This window comes from Nyctereutes procyonoides, unplaced genomic scaffold, assembly GCF_905146905.1.
Source record: "Nyctereutes procyonoides isolate TBG_1078 unplaced genomic scaffold, NYPRO_anot_genome, whole genome shotgun sequence".
Taxonomy (NCBI): domain Eukaryota; kingdom Metazoa; phylum Chordata; class Mammalia; order Carnivora; family Canidae; genus Nyctereutes; species Nyctereutes procyonoides.
In genome coordinates this window covers 118,708,770-118,731,100 of record NW_026575125.1, presented here as the reverse complement: position 1 = coordinate 118,731,100, position 22,331 = coordinate 118,708,770, and the positions used below count along the sequence as shown (strand labels likewise).

The following is a 22,331-nucleotide window of genomic DNA, read 5'->3' as shown; positions in this document are numbered from 1 at the left end:
CCGTTCTATTTGCTTTTTTAATTAAAAAATTTTTTTTCCTGTTCTGTAGGTTGCAGTTTAGTTTTGTTGATGGTTTCCTTCACCATGTAGAAGCTTTGTACTTTGACGTACTTCCAGTAGTTTGTCTTTGCTTTTGTTGCCTTTGCCTCAGGGGACAAATCTAGAAAAATGTTGCTATAGTCAATGTCAGAGAAATTAATGCCTGTGCTCTCTTCAAGGATTTTCATGGATTCAGGTCTCACATTTAGGTCTTTCATTCATTTTGAGTTTATTTTTGTGCCTGGTGAAAGAAAATGGTCCAGTTTCTTTCTTTTTAAAAATTTTTAGGGGATCCCTGGGTGGCTCAGCGGTTTAGTGCCTGCCTTTGGCCCAGGGGGGCGCGATCCTGGAGTTCTGGGATCGAGTCCCACGTCAGGCTCCTGGCATGGAGCCTGCTTCTCCCTCCTCCTGTGTCTCTGCCTCCCCCGCCCCCCGTCTATCATAAATAACTAACTAACTAAATAAATAAATCTTTTAAAAAAAGAATTATTTAAAAAATAAAAAATTTTAAATGATTTTATTTATTTATTCATGAGAGACACACAGAGGCAGAGGGAAAAGCAGGTTCCCTGTGGGGAGCCTGATGCGGGACTCAGTCCCTGGACCTGAGATCACACCCCGAGCCGAAGGTAGATGCTCAACCACTGAGCCACCCAGGTGTCCCGGAAGTGGCCCAGTTTCATTCTTCTGCATGTGGCTGTCCAGTTTTCCTAGCTCCATTTGTTGAAGAGATTTTTTCCACTGGATATGCATTCCTCCTTTGTTGAAGATTATTTGGCCATACAGCTGTGAGTTTATTTCTGAGTTTTCTATTGTATTCCATCGATGCCTATTTTCATGCCAGCAGCATACTGTTTTAGTTATTACTGCTTTGTAATATAACTTGAAATTTGTAATTATGATACCTCCTACTTTGTTTTTCAAGATTGTTCTAGCTCTGAAAAATGCTGTTGGTATTTTGATAGGGATGGCATTAAATCTGTAGGTGTTTCTGGGAGATATGGACATTTTAATGATGTCCATTCCTAGAATAAGGCAGTTTATTTATTTATTTTTAAAGATTTTATTTATTGAGACACACAAAGAGAGAGAGGCAGAGACACAGACAGAGGGATAAGCAGGCTCCATGCAGGGAACCTAACATGGGACTCGATCCTGGGTCTCCAGGATCACACCCCGGGCTGCAGGCGGCGCTAAACTGCTGCGCCACTGGGGCTGCCCCAAATAAGGCAGTTTAAATAGTAAAACGCTTCATGAACCTTAGAAACGGAAAAGCTTGTCTTTGGCAAGTGGCTTTGGGGTCTTGACTCCTAGGCTGCTCATGCCTCCTTCGTGGGGATTTACATGAACAGGTTGACCCTGGCTTGTCACTGGGGTAGTTGATGGCCAGCCCGACTTGAGGTAGACGGAACCAGACACTGAGGGCTCCATGGCTGTTGTCAGCAACACCTCAGACTTGGTTAGCACCTTGATACAGAGTAAGTTTGTGGTCTGGGTAGGAATGGGGCCAGGGAGTGACATGAAAAAAGCCGGAGGAGAATGGGTCTCGAGGCCAAGCTTCTGACAAGGCATCCCCTCAAGGTGTGTATAGAAGGGGAGATACCTGGGGTGACAGATGTGAGGGAAGTGGAGTCACGTTGACTTGTGCCACGTGTCTCCCCTGGACAACCCGGTCTTGTCTGAGCAGGAGCTGATGATGCCCTTGTGTTTCTTCTGTGCTGCAGATGCTGTACGTGAGATTCGGAAGTACGACGACGTGACAGAGAAGGTGAACCTGCAGAATAATCCTGGGGCTGTGGAACACTTCCACATGAAGCTTTTCCGTGCCCAGAGGAATCTCTATATTGCTGGCTTTTCCTTGCTGCTGTCCTTGTGAGTGAGGAGGAACAAGGGGCTTAGGGTTGGGAAAGGACTCGTGGGCTAGCCAGTGACTTTGGCTTACTCAGTCTGTGGCCTTGAACTGGGGACCCTCATTCCCCCAGAGGCCTCTGATTCTCCTTCTGACCTCCAGGGGCAGTGTGGTGAGTGGGAAAGGTCTGACCAGAACGGCAGAAGACTTGTGTCCTGGCTCTGCTGTAACTTGCCACGTGGTCTTTTAAGGCAAACACATGCCAAGCTTGCTTTCTTTCTGTAGGCTGAAGTGAGTTATGAGGTGTTGCCCTCTGGGAGAGGGTCTTTGGAGGCCAGTTTATTTTATTTTTATTTTTTTTAAATTTTTTATTTTTATTTTTATTTTATTTATGATAGTCACACACACAGAGAGAGAGAGGCAGAGACATAGGCAGAGGGAGAAGCGGGCTCCATGCACCGGGAGCCCGACGTGGGATTCGATCCCGGGTCTCCAGGATCACACCCTGGGCCAAAGGCAGACGCCAAACCGCTGCGCCACCCAGGGATCTCATGGAGGCCAGTTTAAAGGGACCAGTGGAATAGGGGCCTTTGGGCATGGCAACCTGACCTGAGAAGAGTGAGCAGAAGTGGCACTACGAGGCTGAGACCGTGTCTGTCCCTAGTGCCTTCCCCACTGTAGTTCTGTTGCAGGAGCATTTTGTGCTCCATGGCAGCCCGAGTATTTCTGGTGGGTTTTCTGGTGAGACTGAGGGCCTCAGTCAGGGCCGTGTGGGTGGCTAGCCTGGGTAAGACTGAACTGATAGCAAGTGCCTATTTGAGTCTGGAGGCCTTCTGCTCACAGGGGTTCTTTCTCATCAGAGGGGCCTGGCTGCCATTGAGTGTGCTGATTGGCTGGGAGTAAACATTGTACTCAGGCCAGGGGCTTCCAGAGGTTGGCAGGGTAGTGTGTAAATTCTTGAGTTAGCCTCTTTTGCCTCTGGTCTCCGGGATGCCCCTTTTCACTAGGCCTTAATATGACGGCCTGCCTGGGTTTCAGGTTTTCAGAGGAAAAGACAATCAGGTGACCTTCACCACTCTGGGTCCAGGTTGGAGTGTGGCAGGGTTGGAGCTGGGAAGGACAGAGCTTTACCAGGTGGTCTGTTGGATCACTGAAGGGGTCTGCAAGCATGCTGTCTTCAAACTGGAAATTTCAGTCAGGCAGTGAGAAGGCTGGGAGGACAGGTATCCTGGAGTTGGAGGGTTTCGGGAAGCTCTAAAAAAGAAGCATGATTTTGTGGTCTGAGACTGAAAGGGAGGCAGATCCAGATTTGAGTCTAACTACAGGTGAGCTCCGGGAGGAGGAAGAGTTCACTGTGTGTAAAGCGCCTGCAGAGGTGGGGGCGCCTGGCTGGCATAGTCGGTTGGGTGTCCAACTCTTGGTTTTGGTTTGGGTCCTGATCTCAGGATTGTGGATCATCAGGCTCTGTGTTCAGTGCAGAGTTGGCTTCAGATTCTCTCTCTCCCTCTGCCTCTCCCTGCTGTGTGCCCGCGCATGTGCTCTCTTTTCTGTCTCTCTCTGCCTTTCTTCAATGAATATTTTTAAAAAATAGCCAGAGAGGCTGGGGGGCGGCGGGGTAGGAGGGGACTCCCAGGCAAGCCTATGTTTTATGAAAGATAGGAAGGACAGAAAGAGAACTAAGGATTGCTCCAGGAGAGCATGCAGAGCTTTAAGAAAAGCAGCGTCAAGAAGACAAAGCCCTTAGTGGGCTCTGGATCATGAAACACAGTAAGACCTGGGGCAAGGGTAGTTTCCTTGATGTTTTTATGTAACATAAGGAAAGGGTGGGCAGGAGGTCAAGGATAAAGGAAGCCTTGGAATGAGAGAATGGAAATCCCAGGTGGGCAATGTAGTTTTCACTAACACTGATGAAATCGTGGCCAGAGGCTCTGGCGGTCGGTCTTCTGCAAGTGGAATTGTTAGTCCTTGAGGAGCTGCAGGGTCGGATCAATGCTGGAAGGCTGCAGACAGGCCAACATCCTAATTTCCAAAGGAGGGAGAAGGCCGGTGAAGATGGAAGTAGAGCAGGAGGGTCTGACTTGATTTCAGTTCACGTTCTAGAAAGAGCATCTGGTATTGCTTCTTGGCCTTTTGGCCAAGATCAAGTGTAATATCTGTTCCTACCAGTTTAGGAGTGGACTCTATCAGAGAACAGTAGAGTAAATGTGTTTTTCCAGCAGGGAAGTGGAGTAGGAGCTTGTTCCTTCTACTCCGTGCATCCACTGGGTACTGCAGTACCTCCGGGAACGGTGCACCTCCACCTTAGAAAGGAAGAAAGGATAGCTTGTGTGCTTTCAGAGAAGAGGGAGGGACCATTCGGTTACCATGAATTAATAGAGAACGAGTTCTGTTGGGCTTGCCCTGCCCTCCATCTGCTTCACCATGGTGGATTTTCTGCACAGTGTTTGCCAGTCTCTCGTTGGATATCTAGGGACCAGATGCCGAAGCGTGAGCAGGGTGCCGACCTCACGGTGTATACTCAGGTGGGATCCTCACTGCTGTGAGTGGCTGCTGCTGGGAGCCACCCTCAGCCTGCCTGGCGTTTCTCTGCTGAGGACGCTGGTGGTTTGTCCAACAGATGCAGGGAGAGATGGACTTGAGGTGGTGGGCAGCAGGCAGGTTAGCTCCCGCTGGGAATCCACAGCTATCAGACAGACTCAGTGATGGGGCCAGTTCTAATGAGACTCGAGTTTTGAGTGGGGACACCTGTGTAAATAAGCCTACAGGTTGACAGAGGACCATGGAGCTGTGGCTGGTCAGGGACTCGGTCAGGTGTGGGGTTGTGGCTTCCTGCACCCTAGAAGGAGTTCTGGCAGAGGTGCAGGAGCTCCTAGTGCCCTTTGTGAAGGCTGGGGCCGCCAGGATGGAGGTGCTCTAGCCCTGTTGAGCTCTGTGTCAGCCAGCACTATCTGGAGGATTGCATTTGGGGCCCCACGTGTGCAGAGAGGCTGGCAAACTGCAGGTTGCCAGTTCAGGAGCAATCGCGGTGGTGGATGGAGGAGTGGTGCTTGTTCCGCACATCTGTCTTTGAAGTCACACTCCTGACGCTTCTGTTTTTGTGGGCTCTCCCAGGACACCTCTGGGGCAGATACTGTGTGGCTGGGCCAGGGGCCAGTGGGTGGCCAGCATGCCAGGCGCGTGAGTGCGTGCGCGACTTGTCCTCTCTCTGCAACACTGTGTGCTTGGGCATTCCAGCTTCATTCCCGCGGTTGAGTTAACGCTGGTGGATAGTACAGAGAGTTGAGTTCGGTTCTAGGAGTGTTTTGACGAATGCAGAGTCAGGTAACAGCGTCACCATCAGGGTTACAGAGCAAGAGCAGTTGGCAGTTTCCTCAGAGGGGGGTAGCTTTGGAGAGAAGCAGTCCTTGTTTACACACCCTGCTTGTTCCCTGAAGGACGCACAGAAGTTAGGAGAACCGAGTGAAATTTGGGCCGGCCGTTCCAATCTGCTCTTGCAGTCCCACTCTGCCCTTTGCCCCACTATCTGCCTCCTCACTTTGCTGTGACTTGTCCATTTCACAAGCATGCAACAGTCGGTTGAGTTTCCTTTTAAACAAGTCAGACATGACACATTGGGCCTGTGTGTTCCAGCAGCCACAGATCTCTTCCCTCTCTGTTGTGGCTAGAAGATGCTCTGCTACACCCTCCCATGTCCTTGTCCAGTAGCCGATCCAAAAACAGGCAAGGTTGGTCTTGTGCAACTTCTTAGAAAAGGAAACAGTGACTCTCAGGGATTAGTGTGGATTCACCAGTTGCCCGAAAATGACCTATTGAATTGTTTCTAGAATTTTCTAGAAATACATATTCTTCCCTAGTCTAGGGCTCAGATCCTATGTGGCAGCTGTGGTCCTTGAGCAACTTCTCTTTGCACAACGTTAGCTATGGAAAATTCTTGTCCAGACTTGATGTCCACACAACCCGTATGTAGCTTGCAGGAAATACTTTAAGAACAAAACTATAGTCTTTGTTCCTCTGATTATAAAGTTATTCTTGCTCATCATAAAATAAATAAAGGCCCCTAAACTTCAAATAATACAGAAATGTCAGGCACGAGAATGAGCGCTTTGTCTCATCCACAGAAGACGGGTAATAATGGGATGTTTCCGAACTTTTAAAGTAGTGTTTTATATGATGTGTAACTTTGCTTTCATAAGTGCCTTGGGGTTTTTTTGCTTTGCTTTGACTTGCCCCTTTTCACTCAATGATATGTTTTAGTGATTTTTCCATGACTCATGCAGACCTCTTGTTTTTAACAGTCATGTAGTCTGTCATGTGAGGGGACCATTGTGTGTTTCACCACTTCCCTGTTCTCAGATACATGCGCTGGTTTGAAATTTTCACTGTAATTATTATTGTTACTATTATTTTAAGGATTTTACTTATTTGAGAGAGGGAGAGCACAGAGGAGGAGGAGGGAGAAGCAGACTCTCCACTGAGTAGAGAGCCCGATGTGGGGCTCGGTCCCAGGACCTTGAGATCATGGCCTGAGCCAAAGGCAGGTGCTTAACCAAGCCACCCAGGTACCCCAAATTTTTACTGTTAACAACCACTCTCAGACATCAGTCCTTTGAGGCGTTCTGTTCTTTTTTGCATCTTACTCTTTTTAGTCATTGGAACTGGATCGGTAGTGTCCTGCTCCCCTGGTACCGTGCTGCTCTGACGGCCTGGAGCCAGTAGTAGCCTCAGTGGGAACTAGAGGCTTGTTGGAAATGTAGAACCTTAGACCGTCCCCTGGCCTTCTGGCAAACAAGCTCCGGGGTGAGCCTCATGCACATGTGTGCTTGGATAGCGCTGCTCTGGCACATTTGCACTGCGCACTTCCTGGAGCCCACTTTGGATGGCAGCTCTGGCTGTGTCAAGGGATTTCACTACCTGGGATAGGATTTCTCTGGGTCTGGATATAGTCAGATGCATCTAAAACACCGGGAGCACGGTCTTGCTCTCCTCGTTTAACCTGGGTGGTTCAGAGACTGCTGTGCCTGCCCTAGAATGTTTGACACACTTTCTCTTTGAAGAATGTCTTCTCTCATCTGTGCACACACTATCTGCCCAGTGCAGAGGGCTCCTTCCTTGTTTTGTTCTATAAGTCTTTGTTTATGGGCCTCTCCAAGCTTTCTTTTTTAATATTTTAAAATTTTTACGTAGTCTCTACACCCAATGTGGGCCTCTAACTCTCAACCCCAAGTATAAGAGTTGCATGCTCTATCTACTGAGCCAACCAGGTGCCCCGCCCTCTCTGAAATTTTACACAGATGAGCTACTAACTTGTTTCTTAAAGTTTATTTATTTATTTAAATGATCCTTGCACCCAGTGTGGGGCTCGAACTCAACCCAAGATCAAGAGTCAGTGCTCTACCAACTGAGCCAGCCAGGCTCCCCTGAACCAGCTGTAACTCTGGTTAGCTGTACGCAAACCTGTGAAGGAATGAGCAAGAGAGGTCTCTTTCTTTCTCTGCTGGGTCAGGTTTGGTTATATTACAACAGCTGTTTTGTGGGGTCCCACTCAGTCTTAGCTTGGTGGACACGTGAGCATTATTTAGCATGAGACAATAGCTGGGTTATTGCCACAGAAAGAAGACGACAGAGTAGTTGCCAGAGGTGTGCATGTGAGTAGCCGTTACTGCCCCGTGTTGGAGTTATAGAAGAGGGGTGCCCCTGGAATGCCATTCTGTACAGATCTACATTTAGGAGGGCTGACAGTGACTGAAGAAGGACTCAAAATCGAAAGTCAGGAGACTGGCTCCACCAAGTCAGGGTGTGGCTTTGGGTTAGCTCCTCCCCTTTTGCTTGAAGTGTTCACAACCTGTTACAAGGAGGGCTTATCTCAGACTGCAGCCATGTGGCCTCTCCTCTTTGTGAGCTGTTTGTGTGTTTTGTTTGGGTTCTGGTTTTTTTCAAAACCAATAAGAGCTTTAATGACTTGAGTAGTTCCGGGGGCTTATGAATGGAAAAGGGCAGCCCAAGAGAGATGGAGTGGCTTGAGCAGCACAGGTTCTAAGAAGTGGCCATGCCCAGGTTCACACCTAGTTCCAATCGACTGTTCACATTCCAGCTTGTCTGCATTGGTGTGAGCTTCCAGTACTAGGTTGTTGGTTTTCAGCCCACCTCTGACTGTAGACCAGATACTGGACTATTTCTTTTCTCTAAGTAGTTTCTGCCTGGCTTTTGGTAGAAATGGTCTTGTGCTATCTGTAAGCTAACGTGTACTTCCCTGCATGTCCTCGTCATTAGTCTTGGTTTCACGAGTCTCATGACTCTAATCTTTTAGATGGTTCTGAGTCCCTTTTCATCCATCTGAAGATGGTCATCTGATAACCATAGTCTTTGAAGGAAGATGAGGCTTTAGGTAAATGAAATAAGTTCTTTGAAATGTTACTACTACTGTAACTGCTGCTGACTTATATATACCTTTGCCATATATCTTCCTAGAGGTTTTTATACCTTGATCGCAGCTACCACTTGGCTAGGTGTTCCATATACTGCAAAATAATTTTAACAGCTCTCCAAAGAAGAAACGGGGGTTTAGAGAAGCTCAAAAACCTCTCCTGAGCCCCCACAGCTGCCTGTTGGCAGAGCCAAGAAATCAAACTAGAACAATGTGACTTCCATGCCTGGGTTCTTTCCCTACAGAGTCTGCCTACTTCTACCTGTTTCTAAGAAACAGGATCAGGGGGGTGCCTAGGTGGCTCAGTTGGTTAAGCATTCGACTCTTGATCTTAGCTCAGATCTTGATCTCAGGGTTGTGAGTTCAGGGCTCCCGTTGGGCTCCATGCTGGCACCAGTTCCCCACTATTGAGCATTGAGTCCGTCTTCCCCCGTTTTTCTGGTCATAAACAATGGAAAATCTCCCTCAATTGCTGTTTTGCATGCTCATCAGCTAGGCCAGGTGCTTTGGGCCTCTCGATGCTGTTTGAAGCATCTGCCAACGTTGCTATGTTAGCACACATCGCACTGGCAGGACTGAGCCCCAGTAGGCTCCAGTGGAGTGCAGGGAAGGGTGGGCTGAGTGAGCAGGGTGGATGGGTCAGGAGTGGTGAGAACTGGGGTGCAGCATTTTGAATGCTGGTTCTTGAGTTTGTACCTAACATCCATGTGGTTGAGGGCTGGGTTGCTCCAGTGGCACTGCCCCATGGTCACAGATGTGTGTGCATGTTTGAGCAGTGGTCAGAGGTTGGAGTGGAGCAGGAGAGCCTAGATGTAGGGAGACCAACTTGGAGGTTACTGGAGGGAGAGCTGCCGGTGGCCTGAACCAGGGCATGGTAGCAGGGGTGGTGAGGGGCAAGTTGGAGGGGTACTGACGAGAGAAGGGGAGAAGCTGGTAGGAATGCCAGGTTTCTGAGGCTGAGGTGCTGGTGGTTCTGCTGGGGGGCACTCGCAGAGTGGCAGTGCCAGAGGTGCGCTGGGAGAGAAGGGAGCCAGCAGAGCTCACTGAAAGGTGGCTGGTCAGCACGATGGCGTGCTGTGGCAGCTTCAGGGAAGGGTTGAGGGATGGCGGAGAGGGATGTGCTGGCAGCACGGCTACTTCCCTTGAGATGGGGGGGAAAGGAAACATGCCAGGAGAGGCAAGCCTGGGGTAGAGACCTAGAGACTGCAGGTTGGAGGATGTGGATGCCACAGAGGAAGAGAGGGATGCTCAGAAGAGGGACTGGTGGCAGTCCTGGTTCCTCACAGGGCCCCGGGGCAGGAGCATGTGGTGGTGTGGAGTTGGGTGGAACAGGCCTCCTCGTTGGAGAAGTTGGCCTCGTGCTTAAGGAAAACATTGCATCTTTAAACAAGTTGGCTGCAGTGGTGGGAGCGGGGTCTGGGCTTTGGTCTTGTGTCTACTGAGCCTCAGCGCTGATGTGGGCAGCTTGTTCCCTGCCCAGGTCCTTGTGCTCCTTTCTCTTGAGTTTGAGAACTGCTTTCCCAGCCCAGAACCCTAGGAGGGTGGGGGGAGGGTGCTCTGTCCTTTTTCTTTCTCCCATGTGATCTTCCCATGTGGGTCTTTCTAAATTGTGGTAAAATTACACATATTGTCCAGTTAACCATCTGAACCATTTTTCAGTGTCCGAGTCAGTAGTGTTGAGTCTCTGTGCACTGTTGTACAACCAAGCTCCAGAATTCTTTTTACCTTATGAAAGTGAAACTATACCCATTCAACAGCCTGGGGCTCTGACCTCCTGAGCCTGCCTTCCTTCTGGTCCTTGGAACCGCTGTTCCAGTGGTGCTGGGATTGTTCCAGCCGGGCTTCCTGATGCTGTTTTTGCTCCCCCAGTTGGTCCCCCTTTCCCTGGAAAACTGACCCTGCTACCCCTGCTTCCAGTGCCTTCCTAGCACCTTTGGCATAAACGCTTGACACCCAGTTTTTTCAGGATGTGATCCCTCCCTGCAGCCCTCTGCTCTGTGCTCTGGCCTCCCCAGGTCATGAACTGGCCATATGGGTCCCCATCCTCAAGTGTTTCTGTGGCCTCTTCCTGGAAACCCGCCCCCCTCTCATGGTGGCCCAGCTAATAACATCACCTCTTTGTGCTTCTCTGAGGTTTCTTTTTTTAAAATTAATTAATTTATTTATTTATGATAGTCACAGAGAGAGAGAGAGAGAGAGAGGCAGAGACACAGGCAGAGGGAGAAGTAGGCTCCATGCACCGGGAGCCCGACGTGGGATTCGATCCCGGGTCTCCAGGATCGCGCCCTGGGCCAAAGGCAGGCGCCAAACCACTGCGCCACCCAGGGATCCCATTCTCTGAGGTTTCTTATGAAGTCTACTCTGTGAGGTCTGCGTCATTAGCCGGCTTAGGTGCCGGGCAGCCTGTGAGGGGCGGCATGGGAACCTGGTCTTTTCTCCTGTAGGCCAGTCAGCTCTGCGCCAAGGGCCGGGCACACGCCAAGGGCTGCCTAAACCTTAGGGACTGTATAGTAGGGGTAGGGAGATTGGGACAGCGTCAGGCCTGCACCCAGGTTGAACTTGTCAGGCTGCTGTGCCAGGTGTTGTAGATTGGAAGCCCACCTCTTCAGGTCTCCTGAGCTCCCCAGTAGGGACCCCAGGGGCGTTAGAAAAACACAGGGTCTAGACTCCCCCAAAGTGCTCACTGGGGGCCTCTGGTCTGAGACAGGCTGCTTCTGAGTGCTGCTCTGGGCAGCTGCGGGCTCTGGCTAGTGAATTATTATTGCACGCTCGTATCCTTGGTCTCTACATCCCTGCTTGGAGACTGGCAGCTGGCCATCGTCCCTCTGGAGTCGCTGGGAGTGTAGCCACACGGCAGCTCCTACTGGGCTGTTTCGAGTGTTCAGAGGGCCACGCTTTTCTCTACTTTTGCTAAAGTGTCAGTCAGAGTCAGAATAGTGCTCACCATCCAGATGCAGGAAGGTCCACCCCTCCATGTGTAATGACCTGAATTCGATCCACAGGGATCTCTTCTTTTCTGCCTACCCCACCGGGCTGGATGGTGTCACTGCAGTCAGCCCCTGCAGTCAGTCAGATGGGGCTGCCTTTGTGCTTCTCTGCCAGGTTCCTCTCCTTCATGGCCAGTGATTTGAAGGCTAGGTTGTCTGTTTGAAGGCAGTCGAGTCCCTTTTAACCCACAGGGTAAAATCCATCCAGACCCTCTGAGGCAAACAAGGGGTTCTGTTTTGCCTTCAGGTCAGCGCTCCATCTTCCTGATGTTCAGCTCTGCAGATAGTTGATTCCTATGTCACTACTGGGGTGTGCGTGCGTGTGTGCATACACTCTGGGCAGGGGCCAGTGGCCAGTCTGGGCTCTGTCATGCTTTAACCATGGCCACTTCCCCCTCCTCTCCATAATGACCCATGCCCTGAGAGGCAGGCTGGTATGACCAGAGTGGGATTTGGAATTGGACCTGAGTTTGGATCCTGGGTCTGGTATTGGCAGTTTGGTAACCTTGGGAAAGTCACTGAACTTCTTGAGCTTTTCCCTGGTGTGAGGATTGAGGTGATTCGGGTGATGTTCTGCACATCATTTCTGGCATATGGGGAGTATTTAGTAAATGGTAACACTTCTCAGTATCCCCTGAATAGTGATAAGGGTTTTGTGGGATTTTCCCAACTGTGTGGTAGGCTATGCCAAGCTCAGGCTAAGAGAAGAGAAGGCCCAGTTTTGGCCTCAAGGACCTTGTGTTCTGAGTCGGGCATGGGGGTGGCAGAGTAGAGTGAGATAGGCTATGCAGTAGGAACAGAGAGGGTTGGGGGACACGCATCCTGAGGACACCCAATTAGATGGTACTTGGGGGCTCTCAGCACTGGCCAGGCACTGGAAACAACCCGGGGCTGCTACTAGCTTTGTTGACGTAGATGACATAACCATTTATAGAGGCAGAAAAGGATAGCCCCCACCCCACCAACATGACAGCTTCAGCAGTGGGAGTCTCCTGGCCACTCCCATTTTATCTCCCCACCTCCACTGTGCCCTGGCTGTGGATTATTTGGGTTTTTTAAAAGATTCTATTTATTTAATTTTTATTTGAGAGAAGGAGTGTGTGTGTATGCACACGCCCTAGTAGGGCAGAGTGCATGGGGCAGAGGGTGAGGCAGTGTCTCAAGCAGACTCTGCACTGAGTGGAGCCCAGTGCAGGCTGATCTGTGTGTCTCTCATGAATAAATAAATAAAACCTTTTAAAAAAATAAAATCATAAGCAACACTAACATCTCATCTATAAGAACTTTATAGTAACAAGTTCATAATGTAAACTTGGTAGTGTCTACTCACATTTCCCTGATTGCCATGCAGTTTTTGGGTTTAGGTTTTTATAGTTTGTCTCTTTAAATTGTTGTCTAGAATAAGGTAACTAGGGGATTTTTAAAATCCTGATGCTCAGGCCTGCTGGAAGATGGAGTGATTTGGGTGGAGGCCCCATCGCAGAACATCAGGTTTGGGTTTGGCCTTCAGTTCTATTGGTCTGTCACTCCATCTGTTGCTATATTGGCTGTTGTCATTTTTCTAAGACTATGACTAGAATAGAAAAGTGCTGCAGACCTAGGCACTGGGTAAGTCTTTTACAGAAGTCTTCCCTGCAGCTGCCCAAGGCCCACTCATCCCAGTTATAGCATGCAGTGTCCTGTGGGTGCTGGGCCAGAAGGGACTCTCATGACAGGACAGCAGTAAAGCAGGTGGGGGGGAGTTCTCTACACGTTGTCCAGGAAAGACCATCTGACGTGCATTGGAACAAGCGTCAACTTTTAAAATACAGATCTTTCAGTTCTTTGGGACTGAAGAATTCTCTTCCTCATGCTCTAAAAGCAGATGGTGAATGAGCCCCTCCTTTTTGGGGCAGGGTGCCAAGCAAACAGAGATTCCTTCTTTCTGATTCCAAGGTCACTGAAAAAGCCTGACGTTCCAGGAGGGCCCCTTTCTGAGGCAAAGGGTAGGGGAGTGGGGAGCAGGTTTCTAGTGTGTAGGCTTAAGGTGCTCAGGCTGTGAAGGAGCATGCTGGTATCACTGATGAATTGGGCCTGCCACTTAGTCATTTTAATTCATTTAAACTGAAAAGGACACATGTGGCAGGTGGCCTCCACATCATCAGTATAGCTGAAGCTACCTCTCAGTCCTTTACGCTGATGCCCTGGTCCAAGCATGTTTCCCAGGCTCTGAGCATGGCATGTTGCCTGCTGGAGGCACTGCCTTGTTTCCTTTCGACTCAAGTTACTACTGTGCTGGGCACACCCAGGGCTGATGGCTCCCTTCCTCCCACTCCCTCAATTTCTCCAGTCGCCAGGTAGGATACCCGCATATTTGAACCCTCCTCGTCTGCCCTCATTCAGTTGCTGTCTGTCCCCTGGGTTACACAGCTCTCCTAACAGGTTTCAAGAAAGCAACATGAGAAAGCTCAAGAAATAGTTTGCTCCTGTCCACTGGTTCTCTTTAGCTCTAGGGGGTGGATGGCCACGTGCTTCTGCTCCTGTCCCTTCTAACTGGCTTCACTGGCCTCAGGGTGGGTGAGCACTCCCTGGCCATGAGCTGGAGTTGAGGTGAGCATCGGTATTTATCCTCATCCTAGTCCCCCTCCCCATTTTCTACAACCTCTGTACATGAGAGCTAAGAGGCCATTTGAGGTGACTTTCCCTGCATCTTAAACTATTTCTGCTGTTCTCCTGCCTTCTTCTCATGATTCTAAACTGTTTAAGGTTGTGTGTTTCCTGGGATCGTTTCTGTCGTTATTATCATTCGACTTTGCCCAAAGCCTTTCTTGGGACATCACCTGGCTTTTGGTTCCTTGTCAGGGTGGCCTTTCCTTCCTTCTCCATGTTTTTTCCTGGACAGGTGGGCTGGGTTCACCCAGAACCCACCAGCAGCCCTGCCAAGCTTCGTCTGGCACAGGGTTGCAATCAGCCTGGAGAGTCAACAGGTGGCACTGTGACACTAGCTTGTGCCCAGTGGGCAGTGGGCTGAAGGGGAGTTGCCTGCCTACTTGTCCCTGTGTTGGGGTCCCAATGACTCAGTGACCCAACTCACTGTGGGCATGGCACCCAGGAGATGCCTGGTAAATGCTAAGCGGGCAGTATTAGCAACAGGGTCGAGGTGAGGGTGTTACCACAACCATAGAAAATTTTAGTTGGGACTTTGGAGAATGCTCCCCTTGCTTGTGCCTCACACCCTATGAAGCCAATGTTTGCCTCCTCTATTTGCCCACAGGAGGGAGATGGGATTGGTGCAAAGCACATATGAACCTCGTCTTCCCTACTTGATATGGTTGGCACTGTTTCTTTAGTGTCCACATAGAGAGTCTGTTTCTCTCTCTTTCTGTTGTTTATTCAACCTTTTATAAAAGCATGAGAGCTCCACTCAGAGTCCAAGAACATCTTACAAGAAAGCTGAGTTGAATTCAGGTATTTGGGGATGACCTTGGTCTGCCAAGGACACATCTAGGTGTTCTTAAGGTTTGTGTGCTGGCTTTCCCATCCATCACTGGGTGCATTTAACCTGGTCCCTGGGTCCCTCTGTCAGCCTTGTACTTCAGCAAATCCCTTTGGCTTGTGGGTTCTCATGTGCTGTCCAGAAACGGATGGCTCAGAACAGTTTTGTGCGTGATAGTACTCGGGCAGTAGAGCAGAGAGTGTTGGAGGTTAAGGAGCAGGAGACAGCAGAAAGCCAGTACATCAGCCTTTCCTCCAGGATGATGTCTTGGGGGCAGGTGCAGAGACTTGGGCCCCGTATATGAAGGGCAGTTCCAGGAGGCCAGCCCCTGGGCTCGCTGCTCTTGGCTTGGCCCTGGGCCCCCCGGCCTTGGTGCTGAGTGTTTTTCCACCTGCCTCTTAGCTACCACTGCAGTCCCAAGCCTGGCTTGCTCATCAGCACGGTTTTCCACTGTACCTCTCCACTGCTGGTCCCTGTCACCCTGTTGTTGCCTGTGTCCTTGTTGCTGTGGCTGGGCAGAGGGAAAGCAGAGCCGGGGAGAGCTGTGGCTTTGGGGAACAGAGGATGACTTGGAGAGGTGGTAAGGGGGAGCACAGAGTAAGAGCAGTGTGGCCAGCCACGTGGGGGTGTGCGGAGATGCTGTGGGAGAGCCGAGACGGGGACCCAGGAGGGGCAGGAAAGGGTTTTGGAGGAAGGTGGTGATTGAGTTGGTCTGAGTCACCAGAAGAGGGGAGGCTATCACAGACGAGTGCTGTGGCATGGAGACCAGGTGAGCGAGAACCTGGTGTGTTCAAGAACGGTTAGCCGTTGGTGTTCCTGGAGCAGAGCAGGGCCCTCCATGGCTGGCAGGGGGAGAAGGCCCAAACTGGCATTGGAGGGTTTAAGCAGAGGGGTGACGTGATCAGGTTGCCTCGGAGAAAGATCACTCTGGCTTGCTTTTGGAGTGTGGATTGCAAAGCCATATGGTCATGGATAGGAAGGAGGCTACTGGGAGCTGTTCATCACCCAGGACACGAACACTGAGGCCATCCCCGTTGGCAGTGAGGATGACCTGGAGGTGGTCTGTGTGGAGGTGATGTGGACAGGACTGGCTGGGGCTGGGGGGAGAAGGGCGCGATGGGGCACATGCAGACTGTGGGTAGACCGGCTACACCCTTCAGTACAGGGGGATACAGGGATGGTCTGCCCACAGACCGACTGGGCTTTGCTCAAGGACCCCCAGGGGCCAGCCTTTAGGAGACAGTTGGGTGTGAGGGCCTGGCCTGAAATGAACCCTGTCGGTGATGAGATGGGTGGGCAGTGAGGGTTGCTTGAGTCAGGGGCTGGGGAGAATCCTGCAAGGAGGGCCACCTATCAGCTGCGCCAAGTGCTGCTGAGCGAGCGCTCCAGGGGTTTCAGGGCACTCCTTGGAGCAGGTGGTTAGGCCAGCGGTGGTCCTGGTAGTGACTTGAGCAGGGCAAGTCCTAGGTTGGTGTAGGTTGCCAAATGGAGGGAGGGAGGGAAGAGAGGAGAAGAGTGGCTTGGGCCAGCAGGAGGGAGAGCTCCTTGAGAACAAGGTTCCTGGAGGGAAGAATTAGCATAGCAGAATTGTCCACAGCAGGGTTGGAGGAACAGGTCTAACAGGAAGCCGGAGGACGGAGGACGTGGACTCAGGGTCTGGGGTTGGCAGGTGCTGGAGGGCGCCTGCTCTGGTGGCTCCTGTCCTGCACTGAGCGAGAGATCCTGAGGAAGGGCTGTGAGCCTGGGCGGGGGGCTGGAGCAGGCTGCGGTTTCAGGAGGCTCTTTGATCAGTTCTTGTGCTAGGGTCTTTGTGTTTGCCTGGGCTCATGGTGGCAGCCCTGGCTCTCCATAGCTGGGGACGGGCTTGGAGGGCACTGAGGAAAGCCGGACCCCTGCTGCATTGCTACTGTTGGCACCACCACCCTGGGCCCGGCCTCCCTGGATAACCTGGGGGACAGCCATGGTCACTTACGATGCTGCTGGAGTCCTGTTCTTGTCGGCCACCTGCCTGGCCTTGTTGTGACAGGAGGTGTGTCACTCTTGGGCTTACTTGCCCTATCTTTGCCTGCTGGGTCCACCAGGTGGCACACGTGCCCTCCCCCCAGCTTGTCGCCATCTGGGAGGAGGGGCCTCTTCAACATCACCAGGATCTGCTGAGTGCTGCCGGAGTGCTCAGAATAGGGAGGTTGGGGCTTAGTCAGACTTGCCTTTCTTTCTGGGTCCCTCCGGTGACTTCTGCCCTGCTGACATAAGTCAAGTGTGTTGTTTCTCTCTGGTTTCTGGGGTGCTTGGTAGCTCCTTCCTCTTCCAGGGCTCCAGCCCAGTGGGGGGCAGGCTGGTGTATAGTCAGGGGCTGAGACAGGGAAACCTGAGCCCTGGGCCACGAGGTCCAGCTGCTAATTTTAGAGAGCACATGTCATTGGAAACTCTCCCATCCTGCCAGGAACCAGCAGCCTGGCTTTCCCCATGCTGCCAGGGGCCCCTGGAGCCTTTCCGCAAACCAGGAAGCATGATGGGCTTCTGAGGGCCCCTGTGTGCCCACCTCTCCTGCCCCTGCCCGGTACTTATTCCTGATGGGGACTGTGCCACGGCCCATGCCAGCAGGGGAGTGCACCTGGTTTCTTGCCCCATGCCCTCGGGCCATCTAAACTACAGGTGTCCACGAGAACCCTGTGAAGGCTGGCCCAGGAGCAGGCATCCAAGGCTGCTTTGTCTTCTCTGAGCAAGCCCTTTGTTGTGGAAACACTCTACAAAGCAGTCTTTCCCTGTTCCCCAGGGGTGCTTGTAGGTGCCTTCCTCATAGCTATGACCAGCCAGGGCCTCTTGTCTCAGGTGTGTGGGGAATGTGCCCTCCCTCCTCCCCACCCCATTTCTTTCTTTCTTTTTTTTTTTTTTTTACTGTTTGAGCTGTGCCTTTCTCTGTTCCTCTCTTCTCTTGTCAGGTAACATCTCGAGGACAGGGCTGGCTATCAGGGAAATGGAGTGGCAGGTGCCCCCAGCTGCCACCTGTTTGCCCTTTGTGGCTAGTCTGGACCTGAGATGCTTGGGTCCTGCTTCTTCCTTTTCTGTTCCTCCAGCCCCAGAAGACCTTGTTGTTGCAATGTTCTCTAACAGCTGCCTGTAGACCATGTGTAGAGAGGAGTCATTTTTGTCCTCCTCTTACTTGGCTTGGGAGTGGTTCCCTCCAAATTGAGAATGGGTGATGGTTCCAAGCTTGGATCTTGGAGTCAGACAGCCTACAGTGGGGGCTTTGCTGTGTCCATGTTTGGCTCTTGACCTCTACCAGTTGCCTTAGCCAGTTTCCCCTCTCTGAAGTGGGGCAGTGATCGTGCCTCCCCTATGAGGTGGGTGTTGAGGATTTGGCCCAGAAGCTGGAAGTGCCTCTGGACGCTGGCTGCTCTCGTTTACCAGGGCAAGCCTGACTTCACAGCTAGAAAGATGGTGCTGTGGCTTCTCTGAAACATCCAGGCCCTGAGGTGGAAAGGGCTAGGTTCAGGGTCCTCCAGCTGTAGCCAGGCCTGGCCTGGGGTACCCTGTCAATCTGCTGCTTCCTGTGCCTTTGGGACTGAAGGACAGCCTCAGCTTCGAGCAGCTGTTTTGGGGCAGTATTAATCATTCTGGTGGCAGAAGATGGTTCTTAGGCTTCACCTTTTCCCTTTTGTTGCCAGACCCAGGCTGGCGGTGTCTTGCTTGGCTGCTCTGGCAATCCAAGAGGACAGGTCTAGGCTGGAGGCAGGCTTGGGGCAGGAGCAACCAAGAGAAGTTCATGCCAGCCATTTCCCTTGCTGCTTCTGTTCACTTCTCCCTTCCTTTTCATTTGCAGCCTGCTTAGACGCCTGGTGACTCTCATCTCCCAGCAGGCCACGCTGCTGGCGTCCAATGAAGCCTTTAAAAAGCAGGCGGAGAGTGCCAGTGAGGCGGCCAAGAAGTACATGGAAGAGAATGACCAGCTGAAGAAGGTGAGTTCTACCTGCTGGACTCTGCCACATGACATTCCCTCCAGGCCGCAGTGTCACCGCTGGGAAATGTGTGACACTGCAGCTGTTGGCAAAGCTGAGGGGTTGGGTAGAAGGGACAGGGGTGGTTCTCAGTGGGGGTATGTAGGGAGAGGTTGTGGGACTTGACAGGGAAAGGGGCACCCTCGTTGCTCCCTTGTCTCTATGTGCTACATCCAGGTCAGACTCTTTCCTGATAAAACTGACTCTGGTGAGCTGAGCCCTGTGCTATGAAGAACCATGGGCAGGTTAGCATAGAAGAATGCAAGATAAGGCCTGTGGTTTCCTGAGGATTGTATCAGCTCAGGGCAAGACAGGGATGGGAAGTGGCCAGTCTCAGAAGGCTTATCCGAGGAGGTGAGGTGTGAGCTAAGCTGGGAAGATGGGTAGATGGGGTTGGATTCATCCACAGGAGGGATAGAGTTGCACAGGCAGGGATGAGTTTGCTGCTTCTGTCCAGAGTGAGCTATGGAGCCTGGGGAGAGGAACAGAGGTCATTGGTCAGTTAGGGGTGACTGGTAAAAGTCTCCAGAAGGTAGCAGATGGAGTCATTGGGCAGACTGGTGAACTCCCAGTGCTGCTAAGGAAGAGAGGTAGGGTGTGTGGCCTGTGAAGTGTGGCAGGTGGCCCTGCTGGCCCTTCCCCTTGCCTGGTAGCTGGGAACAAGCAGTGGCCCAGTTCTGTGCTGACATTTCTGAAGGGGCAAGTGCCCAGTGCAGCTTGAGGAATCACACTCAGTGGGGGAGACGGAGCTGGATCGCCTATCTCCCTCCCTCCCTCCCTCCCTCCCTCCCTCCCTCCCGCCCGCCCAAGTAACCCGTGCCCTTGGCCTTCTTCCTAGGAAGCTGCTGCTGGCGGGGTCAAGTTGGATGGTAAGGATGCCGAGGAGAAGGTAGAAGAGGAGAACAGGAGCCTGAAGGCTGATCTGAAGAAGCTGAAGGATGAGCTAGACATCAACAAGCAAAGTGAGCATTGTCCTCAGGTGTCCCCCAGCCCCTGAAAGTCTGGAAGCTCCACCAGTGCTGGCTGCCCCTCTTGTGCCAAAGTATTAATAACAGATGTGCACTTGGGCTCAGGAGCTGAGTGAGAACATACAAATGGCCTCCTGCTTATCTAGCTGCTGGGGCTCAGTGGTGCAGTCTCTGTCTGGAGGCCCGGGGAGTCCCAGGTGCTCCGAGACTAGCTCTGGAGCATGTTGGCCAGCAATAGGCCCAGGGAACAGTGCTCTCCACATGTGGCAGTGTCACCAGCGTCCTTGGGGCAGGGACAGGGAAAACTCGGGAAGCTACCCCAGAACGGCTGGCAGTGTTACTGAAGAGTTCATCTGTTCCCTTCCTGAAAGCCCCTCCCAACACGCTTTTTGCTCTCAGCATTCTGCTCCCTACCTCCTGCTGTCACCTCAATGTTCTCAGACTGTTGGTTCCAGGCCCACAGCCTCCCCAAAGTCACCCATGCCTAGGGCCACTTGGAGTCCCTTCATCAAATGGGCCAGGGGGTCCTTGGTGTTTTCCTGCTTCCCCCATCTGTGCTAGCCAGCCCTCTCCTGCTTCAGGGGCTCGCCCTACAGCTGGCAGGGGAACTTTTCTGGAGAGGAGCGCCCTCCTAGACAGCCTCAGTGGGGACACATTCAGACCTGTCTCTGGTGTCTCCAGCAGCTGGATTTTTTCTTCCTAACTAATCCCTATCTTTGTGTTTTCTTTTTCTCCTTATCTGCATCATCTCCAGAACTAGAGAAAGCTGAACGCGAGGCCATGGCCATGCGGAAGCAGTCTGAGGGCCTTACCAAGGAGTACGACCGTCTGTTGGAGGAGCACGCAAAGTTACAGGTCAGTGGCATGTGTGCTCTGCTCTGCCGGGTCGGATCTGCCCCCCGCACCCTGAGCAGCACCGAGCGGGCTCATCCCCAGCCTGGCCTCCCTCGACAGAGCCTTCAAGAGGCCCTGGTGGTGGGGCTGGCTGCTTTCTTCTTTCCCCCGTTCCCCCTTTCTTCCTCCATTGCTGCTGACTCTGGGTCTAGAGAAGAGCCTGCCAAGCAGTGCCAGTTTGGGCTCAGCAGCTGGAACTCTTTCTCTAGCAGGAGGGGTGTGGCTTGGCAGATGGCAGCCACTTGCTAAAGTGGCCTTGGTAGTGCGGTAGGCCCTCCTGCCTGGCGTCAGTGTCTCTGAGAAGAGCACCTTCCCTCACATGTGTACCTGGTCTGTGGTGTGGCGCTCCTGACTGGTCCAGGTCCATTGCAGGGACACTCTGCGACTGGCAGCTTGCCTCTTCTGCATGTGGGCTGTGGGGGTGATGCAGGGCTGGGGCGGCCTACCTGCCCCACCCCGCTCCTAGGACCTGTCAGAGTCCTCAGATTGGCTGAATCTGGAAGCTCAGGTGGCCTGGGAATTGGGCCTGAGGGCCATGTAAATGCCCCTAAGTTCTAACAATTTGCCTTGTCACTTGGCCTAAATTTGGCCACCACAGTGGCTGAAGAGATAGGGCCCAGGCCCCAGAGGAGGACTGCTTGGCCTCAGTGTAGGGTGGGATCACCAGCAGGACCCATAAAAGATGTGCAGGATTGTGCAGGGCCTGAGCTGGGACTTGGGAGGGACTTGAATGCCAGGTCTGCCACGGGCCCAAGACGGCGGTTGGTGTGGGGTCCTGTGGCTTGAAGAGAAGCGTGACAGCAGAGGCGCCCAGCTACACCCCCTCTGGTTGGCATTAGGGTCACAGCCTTTGCTAGAGAGGGTCCACAATCACCTGAGCAGGCCTTTAGGTGTTGCTGCAGGTGGGGTCCCTTGCTCACCTGGTACCTGTTACCTGGGGAGAAACCAGCAAGCTGGGCCTTTGGGGTGAAGGGGCTAGGGGGTGAAGGGGAGGGGTGCACCCTGTCGACCCGTTGCCTTGTGGTTTCTGTCCCTTCCAGGCAGCGGTGGATGGCCCCACGGACAAGAAGGAGGAGTGAGGCTGCTCCTCCCCACCTGCCACCTGGGCTGTGCCCGCTGCTGCCTGCAGCCCGGCCTCCCCGGTACCTCAGTTCGCCCCCTCTGCTTCCTGTCCCCTTGCACAGCTTGCAGTTCCACGCTCTCCCGGCATACCCCAGGGGACCCAGTTTCTGCCTGCGCAGGATGAATTTGCTGCCATCCCAGCCGGCCAGGCATGAGGCAGGCATTGCTTCCCACTGGGTTGTGCCTTTTTTGTGTTGCGTGTTGTTTGGGGTTCCAGGGCCCCTTGTCTCTGGTCCTGCAGGAGGGTAGACGGTGCAGGCAGAGTAGAGTTTTCCTGGAGCAATAAAGTTCATTGTTATGTGACTATGATTCGTGCGTGTAACTGAGGCCACCAGGAAGCCGCGTCTTTCTCCCATCACTGGAGGGCCAGAAGGAGTGCGGGAAGTTCTGATAGAGACTCCCAATGTTGGGTCCCGGAGGCCTTCAGGTTATTTTCTTTCAATTTACTAATCTCTAAAGACTCCCTCATCCTAGGTTGGGCCCAGGCTCATACTTGCTCTCCCTGTCCCTTTGCCTTCTGCTCCCCAGGCAGGCCCTATTTTATGACCACTTGGGGTGTGTCTGACCTGTTGGGT

General features: G+C 52.3%; 1 protein-coding gene and 1 non-coding gene across 4 annotated transcripts in view; both read left to right on the top strand.

Annotated features, from left to right (window-relative positions):
• The window catches only part of BCAP31 (B cell receptor associated protein 31), a 30,197-nt gene extending 8,132 nt beyond the window's left edge, over window positions 1-22,065 (top strand). For all 3 annotated transcript variants that reach the window (XM_055338805.1, XM_055338806.1, XM_055338804.1), the window contains exons 4-8: window positions 1,764-1,911; window positions 18,598-18,733; window positions 19,611-19,734; window positions 20,495-20,595; window positions 21,675-22,065. In XM_055338805.1, coding sequence (XP_055194780.1) covers window positions 1,764-1,911; window positions 18,598-18,733; window positions 19,611-19,734; window positions 20,495-20,595; window positions 21,675-21,713 — 548 coding nt within the window. In that variant the 3' untranslated portion in view covers window positions 21,714-22,065. The remainder of the gene's footprint in view (window positions 1-1,763; window positions 1,912-18,597; window positions 18,734-19,610; window positions 19,735-20,494; window positions 20,596-21,674) is intronic.
• LOC129518962 (U2 spliceosomal RNA) lies at window positions 4,003-4,187 on the top strand. The gene has a single exon (XR_008666295.1). It is a non-coding gene; the product is annotated as a U2 spliceosomal RNA (small nuclear RNA).
• Window positions 22,066-22,331: the final 266 nt, after the last annotated feature.